Source organism: Crinia signifera, chromosome 2 (assembly GCF_055691185.1).
Source record: "Crinia signifera chromosome 2, ASM5569118v1, whole genome shotgun sequence".
Lineage (NCBI taxonomy): Eukaryota > Metazoa > Chordata > Amphibia > Anura > Myobatrachidae > Crinia > Crinia signifera.
Window position 1 is genome coordinate 75,271,096 of NC_139218.1, and position 15,052 is coordinate 75,286,147.

General features: G+C 44.3%; 1 protein-coding gene across 1 annotated transcript in view; it reads left to right on the forward strand.

Moving 5' to 3' along the window:
• The first annotated feature begins 440 nt into the window (after positions 1–440).
• The window catches only part of AKAP10 (A-kinase anchoring protein 10), a 70,475-nt gene continuing 55,863 nt past the window's right edge, over positions 441–15,052 (forward strand). Inside the window, exon 1 of the mRNA XM_083172426.1 lies at positions 441–691. Within this exon, the coding sequence (XP_083028552.1) occupies positions 670–691 (22 nt within the window). The 5' untranslated portion in view covers positions 441–669. The remainder of the gene's footprint in view (positions 692–15,052) is intronic.

Genomic DNA, 15,052 nt, shown 5'->3' on the forward strand with positions numbered 1-15,052 from the left:
TACTCGTTATTCCTGGAGCTCAAATGGCACCTTTGAGCAAAGGGAAACTTCACCGATCTATTGATAAATTCGTAATGCTATTATACCATTATTGCCATCCTATGTCTCATTTGATATATACCTGCCCTGTGACATTATTTTTGATATATATAGAATTTTGCTCTCTGGTTTACTACTACTCTCTATGTTTATGCTGGGGGGTTTGTATGTTTGTTTAATGCAAAAACCATAATAAAAATTACTGAATTAAATAAACCCCTGGTCCATGTTGTAGATATTCCTTGTACTTAGTTAGAGAAGTGAAATGAAAATGTATAAAACATGTTTGGTCCATTTGGAAAAGATTGTAACAAAATAAGCAAATTATTTTGCAGTACTGTGGTACCGTGCCCTTCGTAAAGATGGCCGCCTAAGCTTCAGCAGCTCTGGGTAAGGAACCACCGTGCGCTGCGCACCCCGGAAGGCTGTGCTGCTGTTGACAATATGGCGCGGGTAGGATCTGCGACCGGAGGAAGAAGAAAACCTCATCCATGCTAGAACTGCCGGGGTTCCTCCTTCCTGCAGAGCCCAGTGACCGGCGTCCCCGGCATCCCGTGTCCTGGGGGAGGGGAGCCGGGGCGCCCCAGCATGCGCTGAGTGAACCGGGCAGCTCCTGGAGCCGGCGACGCCATGTCCTTCTTCCGCAGGAAAGGTAAGAGCTGGAGATATGCCGGTTGCGGATGCAGTGTAGAGGCCGCGGCTCTGTGTACTGCAGCCGGAGAGTGGCTGTGCATGGAGGTTGTCAGAGGGTATAAGGCAGGTAGAGGGTGTCAGGGGATGTATGGGAGAAGGATGCTGTCACCCTGGCGTGAGACCGTAGGAGGCAGGAGTAAGCATGTGACAGCTACAGTATGGGATGGTTTGGATGCAGGTGTATAATGGATGAGAAGCGGACATTGGGTGTGACAGCCAGGAAGGAGGCCACCAGGTCCTGCAACTAGAAAATTAGTGATATCTGCCAAGGAGAGAGATTTATCAGAGTTTGAAGTGAGATAAAGTACCAACCACTCATCTCCTGACATTTCTTAAACAGCCTGTAAAATGAGTTAAAAGCTGATTGGTTTCTACATTATCTCTGTGCACTTTATCTCTTTCCGTGCATTGGTAAATATCCTGCTAGGCTTGGTGTGAGTACTGTAAAAGATAGGGCATGTCACGAAGTGACAAATTTCAATGCTGTTAGATATGTTACAGATGGAGAAGGCAAAAAGTGACCGCTCGGAATAAGGAGATGCCATGAGAATACGGCTAACTACATTTTAGAAGCATGTGGTGGCAGTTAGATACATTTTGGTGCTGTGGAGATACTCTGAGGTGATGGCTACATACTGTAAGTGGTGAGGGCTAGGTATGTGGATGTGCTATGGGGTGACAACTACATGCTGTACGTGGTAACTGCTTCATATACATGGATATGTTATAAAGGGACAGCTACATACTGTACGTGGTGACAGCTACATACTTGTAGCTACTATGGGGTGACGGCTGCATACTGTACATGGTGACAACTAGATACATGTAGATGTTATGGGGTGACGGCTGCATACTGTACGTGGTGACAACTAGATACATGTAGATGTTATGGAGTGACAGCTACATACTGTGCGTGGTGACCGCTACATACTGGGCGTGGTGTCTGCTAGATACATGGATATACTATGGGGTGACAGCTACATGCATGTAGATGCAAATATAGATCAGAGTGTCTCACCCAGTGCGCACTAGCAGCTAGGGTATGCGTTCCCCTATGGTGTTTCTCAGCACCCCAAAGAAAGTGTATAGAACTGCAAATAAGTTGGGATTGCCCACCACCAGCGCTAGATACAATATGACAGTGTTACTTCCCTCTCTCCTATGTCCTTTTAGGAATCGGTATCACTCTCAGCTCCTTCCATTCAGTTGAACATGTAAGAAGAGCATATAATTCTCATAGTGCATACCGTTTAATATTCACACATATAATTCATATACAAGGGGAAAAGGACATGTACATCACGGTCAAACAATTTACAATAAAAAGTATTATCACACACATAAAATCCAATGGTAAGTGCCAAGTACAACAATGGAAAAGTGCATGAATTTAGTTACCAGATGGTATGTGAACCATAGGATATACAGTTCAAAGTGCGCATGCATACAGTCCTGGTCGCCCGGGCACAACCTGGGTCATGTAGATGCTATGTTTTCATTCTAGCACCCGCTATCTTTGAAAACCCATGCAGTTCCTCTTCCCTGCCTGGGGTGTCACTGTCTGATATGACAAAAGAAAAATAATTTCACCTCTGGCGCTGTAAACTTCGAGCAGCAACAGACTAATAATGATGGTCACCGGACCATCTACATATACAATAAAAAAACAAAAAAATGAGTCTACTTGCGCTGAAAGAATTGTTCCAATATGCCGGCTTTCTGTTTGCACGTGGTGGGAGCTGTGGAGACAGTCCCCCACAGATTTAACCATCAGAGAGACCCGCTGCTGACACATTACTTGATAAAGGCACTGCAGCGTGCCGAAACACATCGAAACCAGTGTCAATTTTATTGTCCAGTGGTGCGGGATCACTTTTCATAAAATACGGTATTGCCCACACTGTACCCGGGTTCACGCTAGTGCGGTTATTTCTGCTGTTAAGGACTGTGGCCCTACACTGTGTTTTTATTGGAATAAAGCCTTTTATTTGGAAGAAATTTGTGAGATTCCATATCCTATAAAGATACCTTTATATGAGTCGTCCAAAACCTATGCATGTAAGCTTCTAGCACAGTGTGGTCTGTATATCAGCACTGATCTGCAAACCAGTCCTGTGCTACAAACACCACAGCAGACATAGACTCCCTTTACATACATTAGTGTTCCCGCTAGGCTGTTTTAGCGGGGCGCTGCGCCCTGCCCGATTTTTAAAGGGCAAAATGCGCCCTGCCCGTCTCGCAGCGCCCCGCTAAAACAGCCTCACGGGGAAGCCCAGCGTCGCCATTGACGGCGATGCCTGGCGCTTCCCCGGCAGCACAGTGGATTCAGAGGGGCCGGGCCCGCCCCCTCTGATGACAATGGCGGCCCAGGCACGCCTCTTTCATGACGTCGGCAGCCCGGGCACGCCCCCAGCTGTGACGTCGGTGTGCCCGGTCCACCCCCAACCGCCCTGCCCGGTGTCACTCCTAGAGTGAACACTATACATACTGTATGTGGTGACGGATAGATATGTGTAGATACTATGGGGTGACAGCTACATACTGTACGGGGTGACGGATAGATACTATGGGGTGACGGCTACATACTGTAAGTGGTGACGGATAGATACATGTAGATACTATGGGGTGACAGCTACATACTGTACGGGGTGACGGATAGATACTATGGGGTGACGGCTACATACTGTAAGTGGTGACGGATAGATACATGTAGATACTATGGGGTGACAGCTACATACTGTACGGGGTGACGGATAGATACTATGGGGTGACGGCTACATACTGTAAGTGGTGACGGATAGATACGTGTAGATACTATGGGGTGACAGCTACATACTGTACGTGGTGACGGATAGATACTATGGGGTGACGGCTACATACTGTATGTGGTGATGGCTAGATATGTGGAGATACTATGGGGTGATGGCTACATACTGTACGTGGTGACGGATAGATACTATGGGGTGATGGCTACATACTGTACGTGGTGACAGATAGATACGTGTAGATACTATGGGGTGATGGCTACATACTGTACGTGGTAACGGATAGATACGTAGAGATACTATGGGGTGACCGCTACATACTGTACGTGGTGACGGATAGATACATGTAGATACTATGGGGTGACGGCTACATACTGTACGTGGTGACGGATAGATACATGTAGATACTATGGGGTGATGGCTACATACTGTACGTGGTGACGGATAGATACTATGGGGTGATGGCTACATACTGTATGTGGTGACGGATAGATACGTGTAGATACTATGGGGTGACAGCTACATACTGTACGTGGTGACGAATAGATACGTGTAGATACTATGGGGTGACAGCTACATACTGTATGTGGTGACGGATAGATACGTAGAGATACTATGGGGTGACGGCTACATACTGTATGTGGTGACGGATAGATACGTGTAGATACTATGGGGTGACAGCTACATACTGTATGTGGTGACGAATAGATACATGTAGATACTATGGGGTGATGGCTACATACTGTATGTGGTGACGGATAGATACGTGTAGATACTATGGGGTGACGGCTACATACTGTATGTGGTGACGGATAGATACGTGTAGATACTATGGGGTGACAGCTACATACTGTATGTGGTGACGATTAGATACATGTAGATACTATGGGGTGATGGCTACATACTGTATGTGGTGACGGATAGATACGTGTAGATACTATGGGGTGACGGCTACATACTGTATGTGGTGACGGATAGATACGTGTAGATACTATGGGGTGATGGCTACATACTGTACGTCGCCATTGACGGCGATGCCTGGCGCTTCCCCGGCAGCACAGTGGATTCAGAGGGGCCGGGCCCGCCCCCTCTGATGACAATGGCGGCCCAGGCACGCCTCTTTCATGACGTCGGCAGCCCGGGCACGCCCCCAGCTGTGACGTCGGTGTGCCCGGTCCACCCCCAACCGCCCTGCCCGGTGTCACTCCTAGAGTGAACACTATACATACTGTATGTGGTGACGGATAGATATGTGTAGATACTATGGGGTGACAGCTACATACTGTACGGGGTGACGGATAGATACTATGGGGTGACGGCTACATACTGTAAGTGGTGACGGATAGATACATGTAGATACTATGGGGTGACAGCTACATACTGTACGGGGTGACGGATAGATACTATGGGGTGACGGCTACATACTGTAAGTGGTGACGGATAGATACATGTAGATACTATGGGGTGACAGCTACATACTGTACGGGGTGACGGATAGATACTATGGGGTGACGGCTACATACTGTAAGTGGTGACGGATAGATACGTGTAGATACTATGGGGTGACAGCTACATACTGTACGTGGTGACGGATAGATACTATGGGGTGACGGCTACATACTGTATGTGGTGATGGCTAGATATGTGGAGATACTATGGGGTGATGGCTACATACTGTACGTGGTGACGGATAGATACTATGGGGTGATGGCTACATACTGTACGTGGTGACAGATAGATACGTGTAGATACTATGGGGTGATGGCTACATACTGTACGTGGTAACGGATAGATACGTAGAGATACTATGGGGTGACCGCTACATACTGTACGTGGTGACGGATAGATACATGTAGATACTATGGGGTGACGGCTACATACTGTACGTGGTGACGGATAGATACATGTAGATACTATGGGGTGATGGCTACATACTGTACGTGGTGACGGATAGATACTATGGGGTGATGGCTACATACTGTATGTGGTGACGGATAGATACGTGTAGATACTATGGGGTGACAGCTACATACTGTACGTGGTGACGAATAGATACGTGTAGATACTATGGGGTGACAGCTACATACTGTATGTGGTGACGGATAGATACGTAGAGATACTATGGGGTGACGGCTACATACTGTATGTGGTGACGGATAGATACGTGTAGATACTATGGGGTGACAGCTACATACTGTATGTGGTGACGAATAGATACATGTAGATACTATGGGGTGATGGCTACATACTGTATGTGGTGACGGATAGATACGTGTAGATACTATGGGGTGACGGCTACATACTGTATGTGGTGACGGATAGATACGTGTAGATACTATGGGGTGACAGCTACATACTGTATGTGGTGACGATTAGATACATGTAGATACTATGGGGTGATGGCTACATACTGTATGTGGTGACGGATAGATACGTGTAGATACTATGGGGTGACGGCTACATACTGTATGTGGTGACGGATAGATACGTGTAGATACTATGGGGTGATGGCTACATACTGTATATGGTGACGGATAGATACGTGTAGATACTATGGGGTGACAGCTACATACTGTATGTGGTGACGAATAGATACATGTAGATACTATGGGGTGATGGCTACATACTGTATGTGGTGACGGATAGATACGTGTAGATACTATGGGGTGACGGCTACATACTGTATGTGGTGACAGCTAGATACGTGTAGATACTATGTGGTGAAAGCTACATACGTCTAGATGCTATGTGTTCATTCTAGCACCCGCTATCTTTAAAAACTCATCCAGTTCCTCTTCCCTGCCTGGGTTGTCACTGTCTCATGTAGTGCTTCTAGCACAGTGTGGTCTGTATATCAGCACTGATATGCAAGCCAGACCTGTGCTACAAACACCACAGCAGACTTAGACACCCTTTACATACATACTGTATGTGGTGACGGATAGATACGTGTAGATACTATGGGGTGACAGCTACATACTGTATGTGGTGACGGCTATATACATGTAGATACTATGGGGCGACAGCTACTGTATTTGCTGGCGTATAAGACTACTTTTTTCCCCTGAAAAACATGCCTCCAAGTGGGAGGGTCGTCTTATACGCCAGGGGCACTTATATAACAAACTATATATTTTGAGTGGAAATGTTGGGGGGTCATATTATACACCCAGTCGTCTTATATGCCGGCAAATACGGTACATACTGTACGTGGTGACGGATAGATATGTGTAGATACTATGGGGTGACGGCTACATACTGTACGTGGTGACAGATAGATACGTGTAGATACTATGGGGTGATGGCTACATACTGTATGTGGTGACGGCTAGATACTATGGGGTGACGGCTACATACTGTACGTGGTGACGGCTAGATACGTGTAGATACTATGGGGTGATGGCTACATACTGTATGTGGTGATGGCTAGATATGTGGAGATACTATGGGATGACTGCTATATACTGTACGTGGTGACGGATAGATACGTTTAGATACTATGGGGTGACGGCTACATACTGTATGTGGTGACGGCTAGATACGTGTAGATACTATGGGGTGACGGCTACATACTGTATGTGGTGACGGCTATATACGTGTAGATACTATGGGGTGACAGCTACATACTGTATGTGGTGACGGCTAGATACGTGTATATACTATAGGTGATGGCTAGATATGTGGAGATAGACATTTTACAGTGCGAAAGTCAGCTAATAGCAGGAGATGCCCCTAACAGGGATATTATTTAAGTATAGTCTGAAAGATTTATCCTCCTTCTATCTGTCCAAATGTATGTTTGGTGTAAGCTACAAGTGTGTTGTTATACAAGCTTACCTACCGGTTACATGGATAATTCCGATATCCTTTTTTTGTGAGTAGTATAAAGATTTGAAGTATTTTGCAGTGACGTGCGGTGAGGTCATTGCCTGAGGGTGCCAAGGGTGCACATTATCATCCTTCCAGTTAAGAAGTACTTCATTGTGTTACTTTACAGTCTGAACCCCGTCAATACCAGTGGTTCTATATGTCTGTTACTTTCTAACATTTCCAAGCCTTTTCTTTATAGATATGCTGCATTAATGAATTTTATTGATTTAGGGAAAAAAAAAAGTCAAATGTGTGTAATGCTGTGTTGTGTACACACGGTACCATTTGACATCCAGGTTGAACTAGATGGACGCAAGTCTTTTTTCAGCCTTACCTACTATGTAACATTCAATTTTGACTATATAGTCAGAATCGAATTGGGATTGCATATACATCGTATAGAGATAGAACATGTTTTTAACTTCCTATCCTGTTCAGCTGAAATCGAAAAGCCAGATAGAAAGTGCAGCAATGACTCTAGAGTGCAAATCAAACGTAGATACAGGTTGAGTATCCCTTATCCAAAATGCTCGGGACCAGGAGAATTTTGGATAACGGATTATTCCGTATTTTGGAATATTTTAATATTTCAATGATGTATTTTGAAGTATCTTGCATTTATGCTGTATAAACACATAATATACACACAAATATATTTTATTACCACATAAAATACACACAAATATATTTTATTTGTTCAAGAAACAAGGTTTCAAAACATGAAACAAAATTTGTGTACTATCTCAGATATTGAATTTGAATGCCAAGCAATCATTTTCTTGTACATATATAGTGCCAGTTACATATCATGTCCTCAGTAGGGCTGTTACATATGTCCCCAGTGAGTTTTTAGCTAAACAAATTTTTTTTTCCACTTTCTGGAAAGTATGGTTTTCGGAATAATTCGGATAACGGATATTCGGATACGGGATACTCAACCTGTAGTATGAATTGTATGTAAATAGTACCGAGTTAGCAAAGATTGCATAGCAATCGAATCTCACCGTGTGTACACACCATAAAATGTCCTTACACTGAGGCGATTTGGGTCGGTTCCGACGAATCGGAACAAGAAATCGGCTCAGTTTGATGTCCCTTCAAGTCTGATGCGTGGTCCTGATCGCGTCGGACCTGCTGGCCGTCCAACCACCCGAACTGTGACCTCTTTCCCGTGCAGCTAGGGGCGGGCAGCGTGGTCCGTGGGGTAGGCAGCTCCTAGTGGTGGTGACGGGCAGCTCGTAGTGGTGGGCAGCAGGGTCCGTCTGAGCATTGGCACGGGTGGGAGCTTGTAGTAGCATTTGGCGGGGCGGGATGTGTCTGTTGAATATTTTGAAATGACGGGCCGGACGTTGATTGGCTAATAGAATTCTCTTAGCTAATCCGTGTCCGTTCAGTCATTTCAAAATAATCTGCAGCTGCATCCACCCGGCAAAATGTGGCTACAAGCTCCCAGCCGCCGCTGCTCGGGCAGACTCCACTGCCTGCAACTATGAGCTTCCCACACCCTGCCACCACCACCAGCTGGCCGGTCCTCCGCAGCTCTTCAGGAGCTGGCACATATAAGTGCCACATATAAGTGTGTGCCTCCCGGGAGCTGCTGGGGGGCTCTCAAGGGCAAACTGGGCCGACTTGTCCTTAGGACAAATCGGAACAGTATATGGGGGCCTTAAGATTTTCTGAAATGTTTTTTGCTTTAGAACAATAGTCAGGAAATATTGTATACACCAAATGAATTCACAGAGCCATGGAGTTGACTAAAAAGGCACGTTTCTTTTCCCAGTCTATTTAAGTTTGTTAGGCGAAGTGCCATAAATTGCTGAAGCACCCGTTATCCATTAAATGACAAGTACTAAGCATTCTTGATCATATACCCCTAAAGGGAATAAGTGACTGGGACTATTATGTTCCTCATGTGCTGTCATTATTCAGCCTATTGAATGCTGATCTCTCTTATGCAAGAAAGCACATTGGGGCAGAAAATACATCTGGTGAAGAGATAAAGTAGAAGGTAATAATGCAACAGCTAGCCAACTCCTAACTGTCATTTTTCAAACATAGCTGATTGGCTGGTACATTATCACCCTTTTCTTTATGTCCACTTTATTTCCACTTCATCAATCTTAATGTATCAGGTGCCGGATGACTGCCAGACAATCGGGATCCCGTCAGTCAATTGACCGACATAGGAATTCTGACAGCTGGTGTTCCGGCAAGGGGGATCCCAAATGATAGAGTCTATATTCCCTTGTGAAGGTCCACGACTCCCATAGAGGGAGATTAGAACTAGTGGTGACCGAAGCTAGCCAGCGAGCCAGTAAGGGACTTCTTTGCGCTCGCCCCCCCTGTCGGAGCACCGGCAGTAGGGATTCCGATGTCCGTATACTGACTGTCGGATCCCGATTGTCGGCCAGTCATACCACACCCAATATACAGTATATGCCCCAATGTACCTTACTACAGCAGTTAATATGCCTGGTTTATTATACCAGGTATGTGTATTACGTTTGTTATATGTATTAATATTTTTATTATTTTTTATATATACATAGTATTTAGTTCCAGGTGGCTTTTTCTTTGTGTGAATTATTTGTCAATGATTTTTTTTTCTAGAGTATTTTAGGAGTTTAAAACAATGCATTACTGAAATATGTCATGAATAGCAGCGTGAGGGGGCTCAGAGGCACAGATTCGGGAGGCTGGATAGCTGAGGAGTTCTGAGCTTTTCGTCCTGGTAACTAAGCTTTAATTGTTTATCTCAGGCTTAGGCTTTCTGATTACTGTTTAAGCCCTAATATGTTACGGTGCTCATACACGGTTCGAGGGTGCCGTGCTCCCGCGGGCATCCCATCGCACTGCACATTAAGGGGGGTATTCAATCTTTGTCGACCTCCCAGAGCCATCTCCCGACGGGGGAGATGACTGCGGGGCCCTATTCAATGCTGTCTTCCCCCGACAGCATTGAACAGGGTTTCTCCGCAGAACGAGCCTGACATCACAAGCTGTCGGGCTCGTTCTGCCGAGAAAAGCCGGAAATAGGCAAGCTCCCAGCCGGAGCTCGTCTGTTTCTGCCCTCAATTGTTTCTGCCCTCAACTCGCGGCCACGCCCCCTTCTCGCCGTTCGGCGGCCGGGTCATTGAATCCCGACTGCCGAGCTCCAGGCGAGCTGACCGAGAACAGGACAGGGGCACGGCTGTCGCGCTAGCTCAACAGCTGTGCCCCTGACATTAAATACCCCCCAAAGTCTGTGCAGCCCTTGCTTTTTGAACTAGCTACGGATCGAATGGCATCGCACGCAAATCAAATGTGATTTGCATGCGAGGCGATCTAGTTCAAAACGCACAAAATATTGTACCGTGTTTGGGCACCTTTGGTACTAAATACAAATGACAGACAGATTTTATTTGTTTTGTCTGATTTAAAAGCTAGCAACATGGCAATTATTCCGTTGTCTATTGCTCCAGTACATTTTAAACTATGTTTTTGAAGAAGCATGGTGGAAATGCCTGAAACAGGGTATTTTGTGTAACTGTTCAGTATGTGGCTGCTTATGTTCGTTTCCACAGGAAATCATTTTTGTGTGTGTGTATGTCCCTAGTATTCCAAAAGTGCTGACAAATTTGTCTGTAAAGGGGAGTGTAGGTGATGACATGGCAGCCTATGCAGGGCTGGAACCTGTTTCACACATCACAATGTAGCTGATCAACTGGAGCTATATTCTAGTAACAGAGTACTGTACTACTACTAAAAGGGGCAGGGCGGGGTAGTTAGTAAAAATAAAATGGTCATGAAAAATGCACCTGATTGGAACACTAATTTTGTACTTCCTTTTCATTACTGAATAGTGACGCCGCTGAGGAGATGGTAAAGGATTTTGGTTGCCACAAAACTTTTCTGAGACCATCTTAAATAGAAAATGTCTCCATTCAGATGCACAACACAGAATATCTTTTAGTTATTTAAAACTGAAAGTAAATAATTGTATAAAATCATCTTGGTTATACATTTGATTTATTTTCTTCTACTTTTATTCATATTATGAGCTGTTCATATGGTTGCCCTTACATGTAGGGTTTTGGTTTAGTTTAGGTATATAAGACCAAATGACTGCATGTAAAGGCCTTACTATAATGCGGTCATTTATTTTGTCGAAAAAAGGATGGTAGCATTTAGCTATAATGTCTGGGGCTATTCAATTATACGTTACAGCACCTTTTCCTCCATTGGTAAATTACCTGCTGCCACACATTTTGTCACCCGTGATCATGGCAGTTAACATGGATCACTGTTTGATCTTCCTTATGATCGAACATTAATTTGCATTTACTGCAGTGGGCTGTAATTGAATAGCCCCTGGGTTCAATTAATCTGCAGTTTTTAACCACGGCTAATTGACAACAGCCCTAAGAGTACTATTTGTGTATTGTTTGAGGGTATATGTGGGTTTCCAAAATGGGCACTTTTTCTCTCCTTCTAAAATTTGATTAATTTGTCCTCCAATTAAATTGACCTATGTGTGTATAAAGGTTGCCATACACTGCTGTGACTTGACTGAGGCACAATTTGCATGTGATTTCCCTTAAAATTTTGCGGCAGCTCCCTGGGAGGGCTTATATCTGATTGGCACTCAATTTTTCATTTTTACGTGCGATTCCAGGTCCATTCCATTGCTTTCTTTGATGTGAGGCTTATTTGACTGGGTGTTGATGATCCGTCGAAACCATAATTAATAAAAATAACAACATTTAGAATGACAGTTAATATGTCTGTTTACAATGACGACACTGACATAATGTCAACATTTTCATTATGTTGGCAGTCACAATGTTGACACTGATATTTTTGTCTAAAATTAACCCTAGTTTCATGTACAGACCTAAATCCGTAGCATAATGAGTACATTATGGGCCCTATTCAGATCTGCTTGCTGGTCTGCAAGTGTTCAGAGCCCAGCGAGCAGGTAGCTGGTAGGGGGTGGAATTGTTATAGTAAATGGGGGATATTTTGTGCAAGGCACCAGGAAGGGATTAGGAAATATTTGCCAGTGGTAGAAGCAATTAGCATCAATGTCACATTAGTACACGCATGACGCCGGGATGCAGTCGAAATACCGCCGCCGCAATGCCGGCACTTTGTCCCTTTATGCCCATGACACCCTTAGAGGGAGTATAAAAGTGTGTCGAGCGTAGTAAGGCGAGCCTGCAAGGGGGGAGGGGGCGATCCACGGCCCCCCTTGTCGGCATTGCGGCGGTTGGTATTTAGACTGCCGGGATTTCATACTGATCCCATGACACCAGTAGAACACGTCTCAGTAATAATTGCTGCACCCTCTTTTAAAATGACACACTCACTATTTGATAGCACTCCCCTTTTTTGTAACAAACAATATGCATTCTGGTAGGGATAACGATGGTCCCTACATTTACGGCACATTTGTTGAGCCCTGACAATAGTTACTTGGGAAGTTTTGAGGAAACCTATTTTGGTGTTTCAGAACACAATCTAACTACGTACTTCAATATATAGAACTTATTTTTCTCCTAAAGAAAAAAAAAACAACAGTTCTTAGTTGTCCTTAAACAAGGCTTGGTTGCATAGCATCTCTCCAGGTGATGTGCCTGCCAGAGGCTAGTTGGGTTACGGTTGTCTTTGCAGCCAATGAATTAAGGACTATGTACAAATTCTCTTTGTAATGGTGTCCATACATTAGGGCGATATTGCATACAGTCCTTCGATTTCAACCGCATCGGTGTGATAAATTTATGAATGTATGCACATTGAATGCCCCCCCTCATGCACGGCCACGCGAATCGAATCTTGCATCTCAAGATATTATTTGCTGCACTTAATATTTATCGCATCGCACATACGAGCACAGTTGTTTTGAGCTCACTTCCTGGCCACTCCTCTTCTACCCACTGTGCACAGAGAGGAAGCGCACTGCTCTGTGGTTATATACAAGGTATGCAAGGGCTCCCGTCACAAAGCAAACAGGAGTGTACAGAGTTAAAATGGCTGCCAATCTACATACTCCCCAATATTTCCCAGCTCTCTATGTTAATAGAAAGACCTCTCAAAGATAAATATGGTGTGCTTTTGGCCACATGCGATCAGCCAATTTCAGATCACAAGGGGCATGCGATAAATTGTAGGATTGTATGCACATTGAATGCACAAAAAAACACTTTTGATGCAACTTCTCGCACGGGGAGCTTCAAGGGAAACGCAGCGCAATATTGCATCAGACTCGCCCTAGTCTATGGGCACCATAAAACTTTATATTGACATAGTCTATTTATATTTTGCATATCAAACAGAAAATGGGGAACAGAACATTGAACCTGCATTATAATTTTGTGAGCAGGTGTTACATTGAGGAGCCTACCTACTCACTACGGTTGGCAAAAAATATGATTGAAACTCTGTTTAAACCTGTACTCAGCCATCTGCTTCTTCTTCTTCCAGATTGGCTTAAGTTTTGCTGCCAAACTGTTTTAGCACATCGACTATATATGTAATTTTTACAATGCTAAATTTTAGTTTTATGGGATTTGGAATATGCTACATAAACTTTTTTTTCTTCCTTTTGCTGTAAACAGAAAGTTGTGTACTTCTCTAATAAGAAGCTGATGAGTTTTTTTTTTCCCCAGTAGGTCTTCATCATTGTTACCTTTTTAATATAGATACACTGGCTGCTGCAGCAAAAAAAAACAATCTTGCTGGCATTATGGAAGCATTGGTTCGTACGTTAATGCAAAGGCCAATCTTGGTTAGGGGCACAAACTTGTGAACTCTTGGGGACGGGTGCAGCACTTCTGGAAATTCTACTCTGCCCACAAACTCTATCCACACAGTGAATAGATGCCATGCACATGCGCACAGAATCTGTTACCCTAGTACTGAGCACTAAACCACAAGTTTTGTATTTGAGGGATGGCAGAGGGCAGGTTGTTTCAGCGGGAGCTTCTATTCAGGCCACATGCAGAAGCAGCCTAGTAGGAACACCATGAATCACTGATTTAAGGTGGTCATACATTTGAACGGTTTCAAGTCCGAACGCACAATTTTGACGGGTCGTGAGATGTATTGTGTGTGTTTTTAGTGAACAGTGTGAGGTGTTTAGGTACCATTACGATCCAACGCTCCATACTGCGGGTCATGATGTGGATCCTGTGATCTTTTGTGCTGCACACATTATCTGAAGACGCTAATAGCGATGAGCTGGGAGTTGTAGATCTTATGATAGATGAAATTACTCATATAAGATGCCAGGGAAGTCATGGGAAATTGTGATGGGATCTGGATCAGATGCTGGTTGCCCTGCTGTATGGCCAGCTTTAAGGTGCCCACACACTAGAATGATTTATTTTTTTACAGATCGATCTGAATTGTTCTGATTTTTACAGCAAATCGGACAAAAATCGCCCGATCTTGATCAGATGCGCGCTCCCGCGGATCTTTTACTAAATCTTCTGATCTTACATGCTGCTTGAAAGATCAGAAGATTTAGCAAAATATTACTTGATAGATAAATCTTAGTGAAAATTTGCGTTTGCCTGAAATCTTTTGTCCAGAACGGACAAAAGACTTCAAGGCTATTTTATGCTCACATCTTAAGATCGCTGATCTGCCTAGTGTGTGGGCACCTTAAGTGTTGCTCACTGTTGTGCAGACAGAACTTGCTGTTT